Here is a 23,745-nt window from a genome sequence, read left to right as displayed (position 1 = left end):
ATGGACGGGCCTGCCATCGAAAGAAGCTCCATCCAAGGCAAAAGACAGAGAGGGATGGAGAAAGACGGTCGACTAATCTTGCGTGGTGCTCCAACGGTCCAACAGACTAAGAGATAAGCGAAGGTGAAGATGTTACAAATAGCATTCAATGAACGAATACAAATTGTCTTATTGGCCAGTACATGTCAATGTCAATGGCGCTCCTATGGTGTCGCGGAACTGCGCAGGAACGCCAGTATCTACGTACTTACGTCTCCCTTCATTGACATGACGCCATCACTGTCATGTCACTGTGACATCAGCAGGTCAAGGTCTTGTTCCGGTGCACGGTGACACGATATTATCAAAAGCAAAATAAAACGCATGAAAAGACAAAACAGTTGTCGATTGTATCTCGTGACGGACTTACTGTGATGTTGACTTTACATTATATTTTACTATTATGTTTCAATCTCTGACTATTTGTTAGTTCCTTTACTTTCTCTGTTTGAACTTTATGCAAATAAATTACGCTGTTCGTCTATTAAGAGGCCCTATTGAAATACTTATCATTGAGATATCTTTTAGAAAAAAAATTTTTTTGTTAAAGAGAACTGCCTGATTTGGAAACCGCTGCGTTGTTCACCTTAAATATGGTGCATATTAGAACTAATTAAACCTCAGACATAATGATAATGGGCATGATGTGGACATAGAGTCTTAATAAATTGGTAATTAATTTTGTTAGACTGTTAATCTGTTAAGTGCATTGAGTACTGAACTCATTTACTCAACAATTCTTCGCGGACTTCTACGGAAAAAAAAATGTAACAGCAAGAAAAAAAAAATATTGAAATGAGTGGCCTCTATGGAGTGGAGCGGCCTCTGAGAAGAGGCCTCTATGGAATGGCCTCTGTGGAGTAGAGGCCTCTGTGGAGTGGCCTCTGCGGAGTGGTCTCTGTGGAGTGGCCTCTGTGGAGTGGCCTCTGCGGAGTGGCCTCTGTGGAGTGGCCTCTGTGGAGATGTCTCTATGGAGTGGCCTCTGCGGAGTTGTCTCTATGGAGTGGCCTCTGCGGAGTTGTCTCTATAGAGTGGCCTCTTTGTGTAGACTAATCAATTAGTTTGAATATCACGTATTTAAATGTGTAATAGATCTAGACTAACTATAATAAATCTGTGCAATTAGAAATATTTTTTTTTTACAAACTGTTTGTTTAGAGCTATTTCACGCTTTTAGCGTTCTCAATACGCTTTCTTATCTTATCTAATCTTATCACATTTCTCGTTCCATATGCTAGGACAAATTTGTACAAATGCTCCTTCTTCCCTAGTGCTATAAGAGCATGGAATGGGTTGCTGAGCCAGCCAGGAAAACCAGTGACTTAGCAGAATTTAGGTCATTAATTAATATGCATGACTAAATGCATGACATATAGGACGTAATCATCTTCTTTTTTGAAGTAACGTCTGGATTCTATAAGATAAGAAAGGATAACTAAATGTGTAATAGATCTAGACTAACAATAATAAATCTGTGCGATTACACATATATTTGCCAATTGTTTTTGTTTAGCGAAATTTCCAGCTTTTAGTTTTCTCAATACGCTATGATCTTACCATTTGTCTGGACCAGTCACTAAGCGAAGAGAAGGGCCGTGGCTGAGTGGTTAAGCATTAAGGGAGTGTCGTAGTCCTGGATTGCAAATGGTGTACACACCAGAAGTAGATAGAAGGTTGAAAGTGCTGCAGTATGTGGTGATTATAAAAGCCTTAATCTCTTGCAGTAGATCTATCTAGGTTTGGTCCTTTAATCACAAGAGACATTGCAAAAAAAAAGAAAAAATCTTCTCTAGAAAAGTAATTCGCCACCGATATAGTGGATCTGCATTTAGCCTTGTTGTTGATCGGTCGTTGACTTTTGGTATTGTACTACTAGAACAACTAAAGCGATGTGAGCGTATTATAGTTTTAATTGTACAACTTGACATAACTTAAACAAACATCTTTAAAAAAAACAACTAAATATAACTTTTATTACAATATAGACAAATTCAACTTGAGATGAAATGATATAAATAATGTAGTAATAATATAAAATGGTATTTTAACAAAATTCAACTCACTACAAAAAAAAAAAAAAAAACTTCTTTGCTGTTTCATATCTTGGGGTCGACTGCCGTTTCACAATTGCAATACGCCAGGGCCTATTATAATTTCATCATCCTCACTGCATAGACAACAACCAATAGCTAACTTCTCACTGTCACCTTGGAAACACACACACACACGCACACACTCCATCACAATGCTTATATTCATGAGAAGTATTTGGTCAACAAGCAAAAAGCTAGACACACATAGTTTGTAACTGATCTACAGACACTACTTGTAAGTAAGTAAAGTTTCCCTTTCAGGCCTTGCAATCTATAGGGCAGAAAATGTGAAGGTCATCTGTTTCTGTGGCAGACGGTTAGAGAGGGTGTCATGTGGACAGCACAACGACCAACCGCCTTTACTTTTCCCCAACTAATGTAGAGTTGGGTCGATTCAGAGGCGCCCTAAAGATCCTGAAATTTAAAATCTTAGTCTACATCAGGATTTGAATCCTGGACCTCCGGTTCGAAAGCCAAGCGCTTAACCACTCAACAACTCGTACGTAAATAATAAAATAACTTTTAAGATTTATGAACAAAAAGAACTTATTAAGACCAACAGACACATCAATGACATGCAATGCTTAATAATAACATACAAAACGATAATTTAAGCATAGACAAGCGATGAGGACACCAACCCAGGCAGTGATCTTATAGGGCTAGTAAAAAATAAAAAAATGTGACAATGATGCACAATTCATAAACAAAATAAAAACTGGTTTGGAGAAGATGAGGTAGTAGGCTGTATCTGCAGGTTTGTTAGGCAACCTAAATAACATTACCACAAGTTGCGGCGTAGGAATTTGTGGGCCCGGGGGGCTTGACCTCCTTAGGAGCCCTTGCATTTTTACATTCGACATTAGCTTCGCCAATGATCGTAAGCATGTATATAAAACCGTTGTAATAAGTATTTTGATCATTGTTACTAATTAACAAATATACACTACATGATTGCTACTTCATACAAAATGTCTTTCAAACGTTTCTACCAGATCACCACTCCAAATGTCTTTGAACAACTCCAATGCCAAAAGTTTTAAATGTGAAGGCAACCGCAAATGTTATTAATACAAAGTCATCAAGGCGCCTTAAAGATGCGCCAGAAGGAAGTCTATCCCCACACAGCGCTAAACACCTTAAAACGTAAAGCTGCTTCTGGCGGAGGGTCAAGGCCAGGTCAATGTACTGCGTCCTATCCCAGCTAGAAGCGCCATCTGCTGGTAGGCAGGCAGAGAGTAGAGAGATGTCGCACACATTGGAGGTTTCACAGTATTCAAACTTGCTACAGTTCACACTAGGAGCTTGACCATGAAGGAAGCAGCTTTGGACATCAGGCATTGTACTTCCGAGCTGCACATCCTTGTCAACAAATTCTGTGGTTTGGGCGCTGGGAGTTACTCGGACGATGACTTCATTGTCAGAAGCTTTGCAAGTGAGTGTGTAGAATCTTGAAAAGAAAACAGACACAATATAAGTAAAAGAAACTGATCTACATTTATCAATATCTATATTTCTCTACAATGAGATACCGGAATTGCTAAATTAAATAGACATGTACTATTTGTTGATACTAAAATTAAAATGGCAGAAATTTAACAAGTAACATAAACAAAAAAAAAACAACATTTATACAAATTACTCCATTATTAAACTTGAAAAATAATTTAAAAAATCAAAGAAAAAAAAAATTAACACTTTTTCGGGTTCAATTCGGGTATCGAACCGAGACCTATCGTCATAGAAGGCATGAAAACTGACCAGCAACGTCGCAATCTATGGGCAGTTTAGACCAATAGATCGATGCCACGTCTCTACGACGTGACAAAGAGCTATTGGTTTCCACTCCCCACAGGTTGTTACGTTGCAAATCAGTTTTGAGGCCTACAATGACGATTGGTCTCGATGTAATCTATATTAGATTTACGTAAAATATAAGCAACGCTTATAAACTTCAATAAAATTGAAGCAACTTTACTTTTACTCAGATATGGCATAATGAAGCTAAATCGGCTGATTACGCCATGTTGGATCCAGACCTAGATATAGTCTCCAGCCAAATTTACATTAATTTTTTTTTACTTCGAAAAAATAAAACGGTCAAATTAGAGTTTTCCCATGTTCCCAACGAGCTAGTAATTCTTTTCTCAGCGATATACATCAACTGTTAAATTAGGTACCCATTAGATCTAGGTGGACTGAGAGACGCCCAAACGACTCTGCAATTGAAAATACCAGTCTTCACAAAGATTCGAACTCGGGATCTTCGGTTTGGAAGCCAATCGCATTACACTCACGCCTCCTCTAATAGCGATAGTAATTTTAATTTCGATAATAGCAATGCAGATTGCCAGATTTCTTAAAAAAAAAGACGCCCATGATGAATTTTATTTAGAATCTGCATTAATCGAAAACTGAATAGCTGAAACTTTGCGGCACATTACATCCATACTTACAAGTAGTTTAACTGTGTCTCAATGTCGACGTCATATGACTCTGGGTCAGCGTTTGGGTTTGGGTCAAGAAAATGTAAATTTAGTTGTGGCCTTAACTCTGGTCCTTGCTCCAAACTCAAGGGTAATAACACCACGAGTGAAATGGCAAGGGACACAATCATCTAAAGAGGAGATAAATAGAAATGCTTTAGCATAACAGACACATAATAGAACACATATTTTACATAATACAAAGAATAATTATCCTAATAACAGATGGATTACTTAGAACATTTGAATAAATAGCATGATATGACAATAATACAAATATTTTAAAACTTATTTGTATTATCGCAAAATTAATATTAAGCATTAAGTACAAATGTTGATCTTAACAAAGTGAATATAGTGTAATATTACATAAGTTAAAGTATATATAGAAAATATTATTAGATTGTAAGAACTATTTTGAATAAAAGTGCATATATTCGGAATGATAGAACAAATATTTTAACAAAAACCTTTTAGATAATAAGGTTACAAAGACAGTTTGTGTGGAAACACTAACTCAAAATCGGCCCCCGAAGTGGTCCACCCAGGCATGTAAAAATGAAGGTTTCAATATTTTCAGAAAGAATATCGGATCAATCAAAGGCAAATGACAGAGAAGAATGGAGAAAGAAGGTTGACAGATCTTGTGTGGTGTCCCAACGGTCCAGCAGACCAAAGGATAGGTGAAAGGGAAGGTGAAGTTAGATGTGAACCTGGCCTAACTGATGTCTTATAATGAGTGTCTAAATGATCTAATTATTTAACTTAGCAATACAATTGTAAAAAAAACAAACAAACAAAAAACACACAAATTGACAAGAATCTTAAACCGTTTGCATAAATGTGTTAAAAATATGATAAATGGTCATCTCCCTTACTAAATAACCTCCCGTGTTTGTTACTATTAATAGTGAGTAGTTGTAAAAATGGTGTATTTTTATGAAAAAAATACTTGCTTAGTTGTTTTTTGAAATTAAATTTTTCGCTTTCAGAAAAGAAAAAAGTAGCCGTTGCATCAGAACATTGAAAGGTCTAAAATATCATGATGTCGCATTTTCAATATCTTTTCTAGTTTACGAGATCTAAACAAGACGGACGGACGGACAGACCACACAAAACTAATAGCGTCTATTCCCCTTATGGGGGACGCTAAAAATTATTTTCAAAATTATGTAATTGATATAGATCAGTGCTATAATGTTAGTCGTGCTGTTATGGAAGAATGATTTTTTTTTTTAATCTTACAATATTTTGATGACATCAAAGACAAACGAAAAGCACAGTACCAAATGACGCATCTTTTTAAAAGGAATTCGAAAACTGTCTGTCCAGGGTCAGTAGTGTTTTGGACGCCTTCATGTGAGAATGGGGCGGAATAAATAGCTCAGCCTGCCTACAAAATTCGAGTTTAAGTCGTTAGTTTTCCTGGCTGATTAAGGCAACTCATTCTGTACTCTAATGGCACTATGAATGAAGGAGCACTTGTACGAATTTGTTCTAGTGTATGGAGTAGGAAATGTACCTCTATCTTTATGTCTTTCTGAGTATTTCATTAGGTTTTGTTTTTTATATTTGTAAGTTATTGTTTAGTATTTTATGTATTATAGTTACTTTACTTTTTATTCATATGTCCTGAAGTGTTTCTAAGTTTAATGATATTACTAACGGTGTTTCTCTAATCAAATTGGAATATTCATCCACACCGCATATCACTGCTCTGTTTTGTATTTGTTCTAGTTTCTTTATGTTTTCTTGAGTTGAGGGTTCTCAAGCAGAGGATGCATATTCTAAAATTGGCCTAACTAAAGTTAAATAGCATGGGTACTATACAGAAAGCAACTAAGACTTATTGACCTGTCCATCGCAACTGGGACTCCATGAGAAATGTGTGTATGTTTTTCAGGCCAGCGTTTTGGAGTACTATTTGAGTAATGAGCTGATTAAAAAGCTATACATTTTGTGAACATCTTTATCATAGTTTAGTTTTTTCATATAATTATAAACACACCACATCAATGTGTGTTTATGTCTGTGTTTAAGCACACTCTTATGTTCTTCTAGCTGTTAAGTTACTTCATTCTTTGTTAGATTAAAACTAAACTTTCCTACTTGCAAAACAGAATAGAAAATAGTTCACCTTTCAGACCTTGCGATCTGTAGGTCAGATGATAAAAAGGTCATCTTTTTCTGTGGCCCACGGTTAACGAGGGTGTCATCTGGCCAGCTCAACGATTAATCACCTTTACTTTTCCCAAACTAGTGTCAGTTACCCATTAGACTTGAAAGGACTTGAGTCGCCCTAAAGATTCCGAAATTAAAAAATCCCAGTCTTCACCAGGATTCCAACCCGGGACCCACAGCTCGGAAGCTAAGCGCTTTATCACTCAGCCACTGCACAAAACAGCATAGAGCAAGAGTAACGTTATATCACTGCTCTATATAGATTACATTTAAAAAATCAAGTTTAATATATACTATTGTATCGTACATCAAAGACCATTGACAGTTTCAGAGAAATCTTCGCGCGATATAATAAATTTTAATGAGCTTATAATTAACGTACTATTTACCTTTAACAATTACACTGAATACGTTTAGAAGCTTTACTGTAGCTGGGTCCTTGTAAATGTCTCACTAACAGGTCGCTCGCTGACAAAGAAATAACACTATTCCAACCAACTTTCAGGAGATAATTTTATCCCAATTCGTAGATAGATAAAACAAATTCATGCTAAAAGCTGCAGTTCTTCTAAAATGTACAACTACAACATAAGCTGTTCTAGTTCTAAACTCACTATCTAGCACAATACAGACAATAGACAGACATTTTATCAATGATTTTGTAAGTGTGCATTGAAGTGTGAACACTATACCTCCCCCCCCCACACCCACACATACAGTAATGTGCAGACGCTTTGAACACAGAATTCTGAATAATTTTTTAACAAGAGTGCAACACCAAACTAAGGTCGTTAACCCGCCGTTTGTTGTTGTTGTTTTTTTTGTTTGTCATAGGAAATCAAAGGGGTTTTCCCGATTTTGTACTGTGGGTGGAATATGATAGAACTTGCATTCACGACATTCTCTAACTCAGTGGTTCTCAACCTTTTAAGCTCGGCGACCCCTTTTTACTATCCCCTACTCTGCTGCGACCCCCCCCCCCACCATAACATACACAGCAGTAGAAGAATACACGAAATACAATCCATATTTTCGATGGTCTTAGGCGACCCCTGACAAATTGTCAATCGACCCCTCAAGGGGTCGATACCCACAGGTTGAGAACCCCTGCTCTAACTGGTACCAGGTACAGAGGAATACTTGATAACATAAAGGACGAGATATAGAACATGATAAAATATAAAAATTACTTTAAAAAAAACACACACACACAACGCTTACATAAGGGAAAGAAATGCACATTTAGAACCGTATATAGACTTCACAATATTTGCGATTTTTTTCCCTTTTACCATATCAAACAATATATGAATTACCAATAATTATTAGATTGGTCGAGTTTTTAAATATGATATATGTTTTGTTAGGGACAATGAATAATTTGGCAAAAGTTTCAGCTTGATTCGAGAATGGGAAGTGGGAGAAATAACGCGTACAAAAATGCAAAAATGGGTACCAGACAGACAGACGGATTGAGTTGATAGAAGCTTTGTAAGAGAGAGAGAGAGAGAGGTAGGGGAGAGAGAGAGAGGAGAGAGAGAAAGGATATGGATGCAAAAATTAACGAAAATGTCTAACAGCTAGAACAAAGAGAAGTGTGCATTTGAATTGTACAAAAGATAGGGCGTATTGTAGGGCGTATTTCCTCCCCCGCAAAGAACAATCTACAATCTTCCAACTAAGAACAGGACACACACCACTATTAAATTACCACCTGAACAAAATAAACTCCACACAACTACCCCTTTGCAGACACTGCGCCCACCCCTTTGAAACCGTAAACCATATCCTCTTTGAATGCCCCTCCCTAATCTACCTTAGGCAGACCCTACTTCCAACACAGCCCAACATAACCAACACCCTGTACGGCAGTGCTGAACAACTGAAGAAAACAGCACACTTTTTTTTCCTTGGCACAGTCTGCAAAAGAGCTCACAGCTCAGCAGCAATAAAGCTGGCTAGAAGAAGAAGAAGAAGTCTGAGTGGTAAATGGGACCCAGCGTTGAGTTTGGATCGTAGTCACTAGTAGGCTTTAGAATTAGAAGACTTTTTCATTAATATGAACATTACAAACTATTTTTACAAACTACGGCGAATAACACAAGAATTGAAGAATCTATAAAAGATCGAATGTTTTTGAAAATCTCTTAAATGTTTCGACCAGTCTTTAAGTTCTGAAGATTTTTGGGTCCTACCCCCAAACGCTTGACGGCGGGGAAAGGGATGGTGGTGGTGGTGGTGGTGGCTGAGATTCGAACACGGAACAATCGAGACCAGAGCGCATACCACATGACCAGGAAGCTGAAACCATCCTTAATTAAAAGAAGTGTGATTGTTAGCCACTATTAGCCAAGTTGAAACTGTGTACAGATATTCATTAGCCACTATTCTACTTTTTTAACCTATGATAGAATGGCTACCGATTCTACTATTTTAACCTATGATAGAATGGCTACCGATTCTACTATTTTAACCTATGATAGATGGCTACCGATTCTACTATTTTAACCTATGATAGAATGGCTACCGATTCAAGAATGAGAATCTTATCAACATATTTTGGTGAGTCTTGAATAGCAGATGGATAACATGCTGCCTTCTGTTAAGTCTGGATGTCTCAATGTCTGTTTTGTCAATTATTTTCTCTCATGCCGCTCTATCTCAGGTCTATGTTTCAATACAAGAATCCTAAGCCCACACTAAAGAGAACAGATCCACATTCACAGCCATTACTAACAATACTGTAATATTTATTTCATTTTCTGTTCAATAAAAAGCAAAATTAATTTATTACCACTATTTAATTAATTAATTGGTATTTAATTTGGATTGATTCGTTTTATGTTACGAGCAATGAATATCTGTACACAGTTAGGGTTAGGAAAAAAAGTGGGGGGGGGGCATGTGTCCTTTCTGCCTCGAGAAACCAGCAGAAGACAGCTCAGCTCGAGTTGGGATTGGAACCCGATCTCTTTCTATAGGTAGTCAAGCGCTTGATGCCAATCATACACACATCCCATATGTTGTAAATATATAAATTAATGAACTACATGGTAGCCGAATACAAAAAGCGCTTAACGTCAGAACTAAGGGGTAACGTGAAAACATAGATTTCGAAATTCCAATTTAATTTACTCACTTAATGTCCTTGAAAAAATCCGTCAGTCGAAAGTACGATTTCGATCCGTCAAATTTGTAGAATCAGACATTATCTTCTTTTTGATATAACGTATATAAAATATAAGGTAAGATAGGGTAAGAAGACATTAATAGGTTCATAGTGCGCAAATTTGATTTCCAGATGACGTCTTTAAACTAGTTTAGGAAACAGTTGAAAAGCTAAGTTTGAATTTGTTTTGATTGGTGAATATTCCTCATAAAGATTGTTCCCCTTTGCTAGCGGCTTCATCATTAAATTGAAACAGTATCCTATTCGTCAATGTGTATTCCTATGCTGTCTAACATATCATGAAATGTTTATAACATTGAAAATACTATATGGAATTATTTTTTTTCGAACTTTCTGTTATAGATAATAATTCACATAAGACATAAGATATATTTCTATTCTCTTTTAAGTCTTGTGATATAACCATCTAGTTTTATTAGCCATAGCACACGTAGCTTTGAACCAAAAGGTCCTTACCGACAGTCAATATAAACCATATAGACGTTCATATTATCTGCAGGTAAAAACAAATTAGGTTCTTTCAATGGAGTACCCTGCAATATATGTATGTATGTATGTATGTATGCATGTATGTGTGTATGTATGTATGTATGTATGTATGTATGTATGTATGTATGTATGTATGCATACGCGACATGAAGCTCTTCAAAATCGACACTAGCAGCTGGGAAAAAGTGGCACTGGATAGATCCACATGGAGAGAGAGCATAAAGGAAGGATCTCGGATAGCAGATGCCATACACAACAGAAGCAGAAAGAAGGGTGAAAATGCAACGGCGCCTGTTGATTACATATGTCCAATCTGTGATCGCAACTGTGTATCAAGGATCGGCCTATTTAGTCACACAAAAAGTTGCAAATGTAAAAGACTATCCATCTAGACGCAAAATGCCACATGTATGTATGTATGTATGTATGTATGTATGTATGTATGTATGTATGTATGTATGTATGTATGTATGTATGTGTATGTATGTATGTATGTATGTATGTATGTATGTATGTATGTATGTATGTATGTATGTATGTATGTATGTATGTATGTATATGTATGTATGTATGTATGTATGTATGTATGCTGTATGTATGTATGTATGTATGTATGTATGTATGTATGTATGTATGTATGTATGTATGTATGTATGTATGTATGTACTTATGTATGTGTGTGAGTGTGCGTGCGTGTGTGTGTGTGAGGAGTCTAGTGATTGGTTGTGAATGATGCGAGATACTCGGCATTGTCGTCAGAGGTCTCAGAGAGGACAGACGAGTCCAGTTGTTTTAAGTTTTATAAGTTAAGATATATAACGCCTACATCGGTTTAGTTGACGACCAGTAGTTTGGTGCTATAAATCAACGACCATTAACTACATGTATCCCATTCTATGCAGTGAAGCAGCATGTATTTCCACAAAATTTGTTCCAAGACTGCAACTCATGCAATCGACGATCGAGGCTCCACACAAATTTTTACTACAGACACTATATACTTGTTTTTTTTACATATATAGCGACTATAGCAAAACTGTGGAGAGTCCTAACAACATGTACTCATGATCACAAGAGTTAAATATAAATAAATACAAATTTGATCTTAAAAACTTTATTTTAGCTCCAGCATTATATTGTAGACACGCCTAGACGTATTTCTAACGGAGGATTAAGAAATCATTTTGGAAAGGTAAGGATGCGTGGCGGCTGAGTAGTAAAGCGCTTGGCTTTTGAACTGGAAGATCCCGGGTTCGAATCCTGGTTAAGACTGGGATTTTTAATTTTGGGATCTTTGGGCGCCTCTGAGTCCACCCAGCTCTAACGGGTACCTGGCATTAGTTGGGGAAAAGTTAAGGCGGTTGGTCATTGTGCTGGCCACATGGCACATTCTTTAACCGTTAACAGATGGCCTTTACATCATCTGTCCTAAAGATCATATGGTCTGAAATGGGTAATTTACTTTTCTAAGAAAAGGCTACACTCAAATGCAAATCATATAAAGTACTTTAATGAAAACTTGAATGGAATGGGATGGATATTGAAGAAAAACGAAAACTAGGTTCTAAGAGGCTGACACTTTCCCAAACACTTTCTTCTATATTTTAAACTATAGACTAAGACTAAGACTAAGACTAAGACTGCTTTATTGATCCTTACGGAAATTTGTTGTGATTACAAGGACTCTTTTTTCATATAAAGACAACACAACAGAAAAATACACATAAATATAACAGACAACATAAAGAGTTCATTCAGCGACTACACACAGGTATCTTGGTGCATTTCATGTTCCCTGATCAATGAGTGACGGTGATAGAGTCTGACCGAGTGAGGTACGAACGAGTTTTTGTACCGCTCCGTTCTTGTTTTGATTGACAGCAGTCGCTCACTTCCTGACGACCTGACGTAGTTCTGATGGAGCAGGTGGCCGTTGTCTTCCAAGATTTTTTGGATTTTTCTTAGGCACTTTTGTTTAAAAAGTTCCTTTAAATGTGGTAATGTTGTGAGTGTAATTTTTGATGCTTTTTTAATGATGTTTTCTAGACGTCGCAACAGTTTAGATGAGGCGTTGCCTTGCCAACAAGTTATTCCCTATGTTGGCAGATTTTGTACAGTCGCGCCGTAAAAAGTCTCAAGGATCTTCTTGTTTAGTTACACATACACATTTTAACAGTTACATTAAATGATTTAAATCTTGGACGAAAAGAATATCAAATAATTTTGTAAGAATCCCAAAGGTAGAAAAACTTACACGAAAGTTATGAATTAAACACCGTTAAAATACAAAAAAACAAACCAAATAAAAACAAAACAATTCCACTATTTGATAACCATCGTCTCATTGGTTGTCTTACCACTTTCAGAATTTCGATAGATTCAAATGTGTACCATAAGATCCTATTATCAGAAATAACTGAAAAGGATATTTGATGCATGTTACCAGATAGACTTGATACTTCATCATCCAAGGTGGTACTTGGTACTTATGATGACGTGAAGTACCGAGAAGTGTTTTGCACCTGACACTATACAGCACTGCTGAATGTAATAATGTCTGATGCAAAACATATCTCAGCACCTTGTTGTTCCATTTGTCCACTAAGTCCAGTGCAGTGTCCACAGAAAGCTATAGACATGGACCTACATCTCGAAATATAGGTGTTGTATATTTTCACTCGTAATTATTCTCCGTGATCCTACGGAACTATTAATTTTGTTCATGTGCAGTTCAATTTCCCTGTTATGATTAAACTTTTATAACTTTGTTTTAAGAAAATATTTTATTTGGTATAGAATTGATGGCGAATGCATATTCTTTATATCTGACACAAATTAATGTTATTAAATTAAAAAAAAAATAATTTAATGGGGCCAAATCAACGATTGTATCGTTTCATAGGAGAGAAAGAGTTAAGGTGTTTGCACATCTTATCTAGAGAACCTATAAGCAACGTAATTAATCTCCAGTGTTATTTATGAATAATCGCTTTTAGTAATACAGGACATAGTGAAAGTGAGAAGCGCTGTATTATAGAGGACTGAACTCATACTTATTACCTTAATATAAACAAAATAAAGAAGAACAATTACTTACCGAAATAAGACTAATGAGCCTCGACAGTAATGTGTCGACTTTAAGAAAGGTTCAGTATAATGAAACAAAAGAAAGAAAAAAAATCAGAAATAAACTAAACTGTATACTTTAGATAATAATTAAAAATAGTGTAAAGGTTATAGTGGAACCCGCGTAACTGCACAGCTGTCGCGAGGGCTCTGGGGGTAATAACTAATTATTCCGTAAAGAGAAATGCCTCGTTTAAAAGATAAGATAAGGCACTGTCCTCGAGTCTAAAAAGAAAATATGCATTGGGGCTCGTGTTCCAATTTATATGCTGCATATCAAATAATGTAAATGTAAACATGTGCTTCTAGTTGCCATGTACTCATGGTTTTAATGATAAGGAGGTTGTTGTTGTTAGATTATATTGTAACTTTGGACTTACCTGTGACTTGCATACTTTAGATTCACCATATTTCTTTATTACAATTGATTAAGTTAATAATATGAAGACATAGAAAAACAAATACGCTACCTTATGAGTATGTAGACCTTTGACACTCTGGTATCGTGTAGATTTTAATAGTATTTCCACTTTTTAAAATGGAACTATAAACTCTACTCCACACTAGTTTCAAACCCAAGTACCTCAGGTGAAGATGCAGGCGCTTTGCCCTCTTGCCTCCAGTCAATAGTAGTGAGCTTCTTACACTCGTATTAACTGTAGGTAAAAGGTTAAGGCCTTAGGTATATCCTCAATGGATCATGTCTTCTTTCGACCATGTACTCATCGGATCATATGATATCTTCATTGGATCATTTCCTCACTGGATCATATCCTCATTGGATGATGTATATCCTAATTGGATAATGATGTATATCCTCATTAGATGATGTTGTTTATCCCTATTGTATATCCTTATTGAATCATATCATCATTGGATCATGTATATTCTCACTGGATTGTGTTGTATATTTCGTGGGGGTCATGTTGTATAATTGAATTTATATCAGAGATGAAATACACAAGTTTAAAAGAAAGTTATATATCACTATAAATGTTACCTTTATGAAGAACACTCTGACGGACGATGCTATAGTGCGAAATAATGTTCTACCAGTGACACTATATACGTGGTTCACTATGTAGTTTCATTAGCAAAACATCTTCCACACTATAAGAATTCTATATCTGGATTAATGTACTAGGTTCAATGCAATCTGAAAACCTTCATCTAGGGAGTAGAAATTATAGCTCACCTGTTGATGTTCCCCAGTAATTGTTTTGCTTCTATATTTATGTTCATAATGATAAAAAGAAACAAAATTGTATCTAAATAAAATAAGAATAAAAACTTTTAGATTATTTCATTGTCACGTAAGACGTTATAACTAATAATTGAGGTCCTGGAGTAGAGAATACTCTACTTAGAATGAGAATTTCAATAATGATATATGCAGGTTGGTCCAAAAGAAGGTGAACAAAGTAATGTAGCAAAGTACCCATGTATCCGGATTCAAGAATGACCCCCCCCCCCCCAAACTCCTGAAGTTTGAGTGTCATAAAAACCAAATGGAGACATGCTCTATTAGTACATTTACTAAAAGGCATTCCAATGCAGGTAATACCTTTTACAAATCATTATGTAATACTCAATTCATTAACGGCTTTTAAAGTTAATACATGATATAAAAATTGAGACATTTAAATTTGTACAGTTATTTTTTTTTCATTCAAAGGCCCCTATGGGCGACTAATGTTCATAGACCCTGGCATACGAATCTCTTCGCGAGTGGTTGCTATGCTTCTGGGTGAACAGTATGTAAATTAGATTAATGTATCGATTAAAATATCACAATTATGTTCATTTCAGTTCTTGTGTGTGTGTGTGTGTGTGTTTGTGTGTGTGTGCAAAGACAGAGAGGAATGGAGAAAGACAGTCAACAGATCATGTGTGGAGCCCCAAAGGTTCAACAGACTACGCGACAAACAATAAACAAACTATAAACAAGTTTTAAGCTACACAATTTCGGATGTTTTCTTTTCTAATCATTCCGATTTGCGGACACCAGGTGGGAAGATGCTTCAGACATTGTCAGTGACAGATCTTTTATGGAACCAGCTTGCCGCCCAATGCGCCGAACGGCGCTGGAGGATCTAAGTTAGTAAGAAGATAATCATTCAGATAAACCATCATGGCAAATATTAAAATAATCTCAATAACGATGAACGAAAATAAATTGATTTTAAAAGAATATTGGAAATCTTAAAAAGATTTAATTGTTATTTTAGCACATGCATGGACGAAATTAAAAGGTTATTGTATTATCGTTGAATGCGTGGTCGAGAGGCTAAGTACGCTTGGCTTAGCTTGGCTACCTATGAAGGGAGCTCTAGTTCGACCCCCTACTCAAGCAGAGTTATTTTTTACTAAAGGCAGCACGGAAAAACCTTCTCCCAGATACCCCCTCCCCCACTCGTCCACAAATGAGATTGGACCATAGCGCTCTGACATTTTTTTTTATAGAGCTGAGTATCACACAATGCCAACTATTGTTTACATGGATGTTATTGCATTCATTTACTCTGATCTTGTAATCAAGAAAACACAAAGTGTGGCGTCTAGACCAAATAACATTTTGCTGAAAACACTATAATGTGTCTGTCCCATTTATAGTTATCTTCAGCAAAAATGTATTTAGTACAAGTCCTAGCATCTTATTATATGTCCTCCAGGACAATTTTTTTTCTTTTGAAGAAATCGAGGTGTTTTAACTCATTTTAATGTGTTCTCTGTTTGGATCTAAAGAATGCTACTAAATGTGCTGCCCCTTTTGTTAATCGACACCAATTTTCAAACAAGGTCTGAACATTGACCTGCAAGGTCGAAACTTGTGGGCAGTGAATACTATTAGCAACAGGTCTGTACGACGTGGCATAATGGTTTCCACTGCCCACAGGTAGCAACGTTGCAGGTCAGCGGTGTGGTCTTCGATAACGACTGGTCACGGTTAAATTAAAAAGTGAGCTCAATTCCCAAACAAAAATAATGAACCTTTACATCTGCAGGTATTTCACATGGCCGGCTAATCACGTGTAACCTTTTTTTAATTATGACTAATTGCAAAGAATCTACACCCCTCTGTTGGCACCTCGATCAATTCACAAAAGACCGATACTAAAATATTTTTTAAAGTCCAACACAGTTTTATAGCGCAAATATCTTGACAAAGTCAATAGATTAATCTTTAAAAAAAAATTATCAAAAAATATATAGTTTTAAGGTTTTAAACGGTATGTTCATTAAATACTCTAAAAAAGTTGAAATAAGCTAATAGAAGATTGATACATGAAATGGTCACCACAATCTGATTTATAATACAGTTCGTGGTAAGTTTCATAAAAGTATAATGATGCTAAGTGCTTACGTTTTATTATGATACTAATGTAAGATTTCATTGTAATAAATAATAAAAGCCATTATTAAAGCCAATGCAGTCCAAGATATCCCCAAACTATACTTATTGAAGATATTCGTAGATATTTAAATCCTATGTAGCATGATCTTACACATAACTGAATATACTTACGTCAGTGGATATACTGTAGCAGATTTCAATCCACACCAACTTTCCATATGGATAACATAAAGGATTATCTACTTTTATGTTTTCCTTAAGGAAACTTAGTCATGGATTTGTCCGTGTTCCATCTTGTTCTAGCATTGGATAGAGCAAAGTAGACAAAAAAAGTTTCCTTTTCAGACCTTGTGATCTATGGGGCAGAGGATGTTAAGCTCATCTGTTTCTTTGGCCCACGGTGAACGAGCAGGGTGTCACGTGGCCAGCACAACGAACAACAGCCTTTACTTTCCCCAGCTAAAGTCACGTACCCATTAGAGTTAGTGGACTCAAGGGTGCCATGAAAATCCCGAAATTCAAAATCCCAGTCTTCACCGAGATTCACGCCCTGAACCCCAGGTTCGGAAGCCAAGCGCTTAACCACTAGTATATATGATATAGTAGTGTCAAGATATCTTTATTATTATAGTGAATGCGTTATGTATGTTTGTATTTAGTTATTGGTAATTCGATTACTAATCTGTTGAATGTTATCTAGTTGTGAACTAATGCTACATTTCTAGTTAGTGTTTCATAATGCAGTGAGATACAAACTAAGACACAGCAGTTGAACGAGCAATCAATGGTTTAAAAGAGGTCATGACCTCACGTCCAAGTTCATCATTAGATCATGAAATCAGTCGCTCATATTAAAAAAAAAAAAAAACAACAACCTCAGTTACCACTTTCTATTTTGTATAGCTCTTTATTTGCAAGACGTCAACAGTCTTTACATTACTCTAAGACAGCGGTTCTCAACCTTTTACGCTCGGCGACCCCTTTTTACAACCCCCCACTCTGCCGCGACCCCCCCCCCTTCCGCATACACACTCAGCAATAGAAAAATGGTCAAAAACAATTCATTTTTTCGATGGTCTTAGGCGACCCCTGGCAAATGGTCAATCGACCCCCAAAGGGGTCACGACCCACAGGTTGAGAACCCTTGCTTTAAGACTTCACGAGTGGTTCCCACATTTTTGACATATGTGTACTATTATGGCACAATTAAGAATTAGGTAATTATCCCATGGAAAGTGAAAGAATTGACTTAGAGACAATGACGCGACTAGTAAAAACAAGAATAGGATTTTAGGAAGAAAAGCGAAATTTAAACAGACTACTTCTGAAGGCTTTAGAGAGAGACAGGTTTTATGATCTTAGAGATTTAGCTTTGATGGTGCCCTTCGTTAGTATTAAACTTCCTGTTCGACATTCACTATCAGTGTCGACTAACTTCTAGTGTTGGCATTTCATCTGTGTTGATTTCGTTATTTGAGAGTTACCTCCGTTTGACTTCTTCGGATGCAGTACAGCGCGGAAGCGCCTAACAGGGCCCTAACAGTACCCATTTTCTAGAAATTTTAAAACGCTGAGCACCCCTCTAATAAAAAGAAAATGGATTGATTGTAATAACAATCAAAGTAACAAGAAGACAGATATAAGTGTTCATAATAAAATAAAATAAAAATTATATTACTAAATTTTTGTTCTTGTTATTGCAACATAAGGATTATAGCTCTCCAACAATTAAGTAAAGCAATTTGTTAATTTTGTATTTCGGTGATCTCTCCTTTTCCAAAAAAAAATTAAAATATCTTTTGATGAAAAAGTGCATGTCGGTGGAAATTGTCACACTCCTATCTATTTCCTGATATTTATAGAAATTATTCTTTGAATGTAATAAAAAACCGCTTCTGAGTTTGTTTCATAAAAAAAATGGCGTTTAAAACCCATCGTTTCTTATAGTAATTTATGAACTGCAAATAAGAAGTAAGTATTTTTGAACATCATCATTGATAATGAGGTGAAACGCGTAGCCCCTTCAAACTCTTTCCGTACCCCTCTAAGTACGTGTAAAACACTTTGAGAAACACTGACTGTAGTGTAACCTGTATACTAAGGCTAGGGGCCTTTGGCAGCTATCCCTACTGACCACACTTTGAGAAACACTGACTGTAGTGTAAACTTTATACTAAAACTAGGGGCCTTTGGCAGCCATCCCTACTGACCACTAAGTAAGGTCTGCTGTAGTAAACATTATACGCGAGAAATAAACATAAGGTCTGAGTGTCTACATTGTTTGATTCGTTGCTTTAGGAAAAAGTTAGATCAAAGGTTAGAGGTTAAATCCCACGTACGCCTCACTTGGTACTTTCTCTATATCTGGACCAACCCTTGAATTGTCTTTAGATCAGAATGTTTCGTTTTGGAAGGGAGATAACAAAGAAATTAATTAATTAATGCAGATATAATACTCTGTAATAGAGAAGGTATTTTGCAGGTTGATAGATGTGTGAGACACAAATATGAGAAAGTAATAAAATTTGAGAGAGAGAGAGAAAGAGAGAGGGAGGAGGTAGGGGGAGAGAGAGAGGATGAGTGAAGAGAAATGGAAAGCGAATGAAAACAAATAAAGGTGAACAGATGATTGAATTGAGGACAGAAGAGAGAGAGGAGTCAGTCAGTGGATAGTAGGAGAGAAAGTCAGGTGAAAAAATAGAAGCGAGAGGTAGGAGAGATCGAGGAGAATAGAGAGAAAAATGAAAGAGACACAGAATGATAAAGTGAGAATATGTTTAGGTTAACATGAAAGAAAGAAAGAAAGAAAGAAAGAGAGAAAAAAGAGAATGAAAAGAAGTGCAGGGAGAAAGAGGGAGAGTGATAGAGAAGAAGTCTATAAAAATAGTTGATGTGAAGACCCGTCTCACTTTAGTGCCACATTTTATTTGAGGTTAATCTAACAAGGATTATCATTAATCACCCAGACTGGGTTAAAAACCCATGTAATTTTAATAAAACGTGGTCCTCTAGTTTTGCACGTGACAGTAAGATACTGTTTGCGAAAATAAGATCTTGTTCATAAATGTAAGCTTTCTTTTTTATAAAAGTAATTTTTGTTCAAAAAAGTAAGTTCTTCTTCATAAAAGTAATATCTTGTTCATTAAAGTAACAGTACATTAATGCTCTTTAAAGTAAGTTCTTGTTCATTATACTAAGGTCCAATACACAAGTTGTACTTCTCAAAGATCCTTATCAGCTAATCAGTAGTTTAGAAGTTTATTGTAGACGTAATCAGCCAATCCTTGCAGCGCCTCATCTGTCTCACTACACCGGCTACTCATATGTTCAAGAACGATAATCACTGTCATGTTTCATGGAGTTATTTGAATGTGTTTTTTTTTTTTTCAATATAGTCTCAAAGTAATTAGGCCTCTCTCAAAAAATTGAGTTCTGTTGATTGTAATTGTGCTGATTGTAATCTGCTGATTGTGGTAATGCTGATTGGAGGTCTGCTATTTGTAGTTCTGCTGATTGTGGTACTGCTGATTGTGGTTCTGCTGATGGGAGGTCTGCTGATTGTAGTTCTGCTAATTGTAGATCTACTAATTGCAGTTTTGATGATTGTAGATCTGCTGCTTGTAGTTCTGCTGATTGTAGATCTACTAGATGTAGTTCTGATGATTGTAGATCTGCTAATTGTAGTTGTGTTGATTGTAGATCTGCTAATTGTAGTTGTGCTGATTGTAGTTTTGCTGATTGTGGTATTACTGATTGTGGTTCTGCTGATGGGAGGTCTTCTAATTGTAGTTCTGCTGATTGTAAACGTGCTGATTGTAGTTCTGCTGATTTTGGTATTGCTGATTGTGGTACTGCTGATGGGGGGTCTGCTGATTGTAGATCTGCTAATTGTAGTTGTGCTGATTGTAGTTCTGCTGATTGTAGATTTGCTAATTGTAGTTCTGCTAATTGTAGTTCTGCTGATTGTGGTACTGCAGATGGGAGGTCTGTTAATTGTAATTCTGCTGATTGTGGTACTGCTGATGGGAGGTCTGCTAATTGTAGTTGTGCTGATTGTAGTTCTGCTGATTGTGGTTGTGCTGATTGTGTGGTACTGCTGATTGTAGATCGGCTGGTTGTAAATGTGCTGTGTGAAGGTCTGCTAATTGCAGTTCTACTGATTGTAGTTCTACTGATTGTAGTTCTACTGATTGTAGTTCTACTGATTGTAGTTCTACTGATTGTAGTTCTGCTGACTGTAGTTCTACTGGTTGTATTTATGCTGGTTTTAGTTATGCGTATAGTAGTTCTGTCGATTGTATTTCTGTATTTCTGTATCTCTTTTCTTTAAATTTGACCTAAGCGTTAAACTCTTTTTCTCCTAATCGACTTTTAAAAAAATATCATTCTCTTTTGTTTTGCATTATGTCCAAGTATTTTAACCTTTACCTAGCACAATAATACTTTAAGCATTGTGATAGCATCTTCAGAACATAGTAATAAAAAAATGTTTGAATTTGGACTAAATGACCTTCTTCTTGTGAGGATGATTCTACCCGGCTGTACTTACTTTAAAAATAATCATAATAATTTAATTTATAGAGCGCAGTTAACAAACAAAAATATAGGCTCAAAGGCACTGTGATAAAATTAGAATTATAACCATGAGAGGTAAAATAAAAAAACTAATGTAAAAAAAAACTTTTAAACCGACAGGTCTGAATGTTCCTCATGAATGTAGTGTATTCACTTTATGGGCAACTACTACATAAACTGTGTTGTTGTTGTTGTTGTTTTAAAGTAAGAAATACTTGGTTTGAGTCGTAGTGATAACTGGTAGATCGATAGATGGGGCGAAGGGGTGGCGTAGTCTCTTTTTCTTCACAGGTCACGAATTAAAGGTTGAGAAACACTGGGTTTAAAACCGATATTAGCAGGTCAAGAATGTGTGTATAATCAATATAGGCTAAACATAAAACTACGTATGAAGCAATTGTACCAATGTGATTGATCTCGTATACACAAGTATGAAATAACATTTTGTTATAGAGCCATATCTTTTACTTCCAAAGTTAAGAAAACAAAATCTAAGTATTGGGTAGTAGAGAGAAATTGATTACATGTACCACTTTATATATATAAACATGCGGCAACCCATTCCAATTTTTTTTTATGTGGCCCTTGATAGAAAAAAAAATTACACGCCCATGGTTTAAACTAATCTCATTTGTTCAACTCCTATTTTTCAATGAAAAAAAAACGATATAAAAAAAAAGGGGAGAATTTTCCTAAATTACAGGAGATGTAATCTCTACAATATATACTTTTACCGCCTTAAACTTCAAAGGTATTTCATAGTTAAAGAAAAGTAAAATTACAAAGAGAGTAGACATGGAAGGAGAGATTGAAAAAAGTGAGGAGTAGAGAGCTAGAGAGAGAGAGAGCTAGAGAGAGAGAGAGCGAGAGCTAGAGAGAGAGAGAGAGAGAAAGCTAGAGAGAGAGAGAGAGAGAGAGAGCTAGAGAGAGAGAGCTAGAGAGAGAGAGAGAGAAAGCTAGAGAGAGAGAGAGAGAGCTAGAGAGAGAGAGAGAGAACTAGAGAGAGAGAGAGCTAGAGAGAGAGAGAGCTAGAGAGAGAGAGGGCTAGAGGGAGAGAGAGAGAGAGAGCTAGAGAGAGAGAGAGAGAGCTAGAGAAAGAGAGAGCTAGAGAGAGAGAGAGCTAGAGAGAGAGAGAGCTAGAGAGAGAGAGAGCTAGAGAGATAGAGAGCTAGATAGAGAGAGAGAGAGCTAGATATATATATATATAGAGAGAGAGAAACAAATAGAAGAGATAAAGAAAGTGAAAAATAGAGAAAAAAAGAAAAAAACAAAATTAAAAAAATATTTAAAAAAAAAAAGAAAAAAAATGCTATAGCACCCCATTACAAAAAAAAAAGATATTTATTAGATAAGGTGAAATCTAAACAAAAAACACTTTAAAAATGAAAGAAAAGCAATAATAACATTTGTAGATATTGTCTAACATCCAGATAGGAAGGCTTCTCTTTTTGTCAAAGTACATTTATACGTTTACTGTAGCCAAAGTGGGCAAGTCTGAAAGCCTTGCTCATTGCGGGAACACGCGCCTTTTTTTGTTTTCACATCGTATCAAATCAATTGAAATAATCATAGACTAATTCTACTAAATATTATCATAGTATTAATATTATATTTAGAAAAAAAAATAACATAGCTAAATAAAATCAGAATAAAGTTACTCACATATAGCTCTGATAATTCATTGACGTAGTCTTCTGGTCACCGATGATTTCTATGCTGTTTTATCCTATAGCGTAGGTCTTTGGTTCACCAACGAACAATTCGAAAGCCAACATTGAATCTTTCCTGCAGCTAAGTCCCTTGCATTGGTTCATCAGTATACATAGTCCACGGCGAAGTCTTGAAGAAGAAAAAAAATAGATCCCACTGACATCAGAGATGAATCTGTTCTCTCGCTCCCAAGTAAGTGTGCCCCCAGAGGCGGACTAGGGCTCCTTATATACATTTCCTAGACAATGGGAGTCATCTCACCTGTTTCCATAGCGTTTGATGGACACACCGAACACCGCTTAGAATCTTTCACATCTACAATGACATTAAAAGAAACAGATGTCGGCGTCTGACGATGGTCCGAACGTTGAATTTCCCCCCCACGTTTTAGATCGATCGATATCTTTTTTGTTGTGGGCTCCTCTTTTTGTTGGAGACGCCTTTTGTTTTCACGAGCGACAAGTGGCTAAGTCTTGATCATAAATTAGCTGTTTCTTTTGT

At 36.2% G+C, this 23,745-nt stretch overlaps 1 protein-coding gene across 3 annotated transcripts; it reads right to left on the bottom strand.

The window, feature by feature from the left end:
• Nucleotides 1–1,931: 1,931 nt before the first annotated feature.
• LOC106068180 (uncharacterized) lies at nt 1,932–23,453 on the bottom strand. Of its 3 annotated transcripts, XM_056004761.1 has the most exons (4): nt 23,197–23,453; nt 13,576–13,613; nt 4,589–4,749; nt 1,932–3,582 (listed from the first exon to the last, which is right to left on the bottom strand). In XM_056004761.1, exons 3-4 carry the CDS (start codon nt 4,747–4,749, stop codon nt 3,129–3,131), a joined length of 615 nt encoding a protein of 204 aa, XP_055860736.1. In that variant the 5' UTR covers nt 13,576–13,613; nt 23,197–23,453; the 3' UTR covers nt 1,932–3,128. The 3 variants fall into 3 exon arrangements, with proteins under 3 accessions (XP_055860736.1, XP_055860737.1, XP_055860738.1); XM_056004762.1 differs by lacking the exon at nt 13,576–13,613; XM_056004763.1 differs by lacking the exons at nt 13,576–13,613; nt 23,197–23,453 and adding an exon at nt 7,189–7,404.
• Between the last annotated feature and the right edge of the window lie 292 nt (nt 23,454–23,745).

The sequence above is a fragment of the Biomphalaria glabrata genome, chromosome 11, assembly GCF_947242115.1.
Source record: "Biomphalaria glabrata chromosome 11, xgBioGlab47.1, whole genome shotgun sequence".
NCBI classification, from domain to species: Eukaryota; Metazoa; Mollusca; class Gastropoda; family Planorbidae; genus Biomphalaria; species Biomphalaria glabrata.
This window is presented reverse-complemented; position numbering and strand designations above follow the sequence as displayed.

Excerpts from the sequence above, each read along its gene's own strand:
- LOC106068180 (XM_056004761.1), bottom strand. The coding sequence starts at position 4,749 with ATGATTGTGTCCCTTGCCATTTCACTCGTGGTGTTATTACCCTTGAGT. Across the intron at positions 3,583-4,588 it reads GAGACACAGTTAAACTACTT|ATTCTACACACTCACTTGCA; the intron begins GTAAGTATGGAT and ends TTTCTTTTCAAG.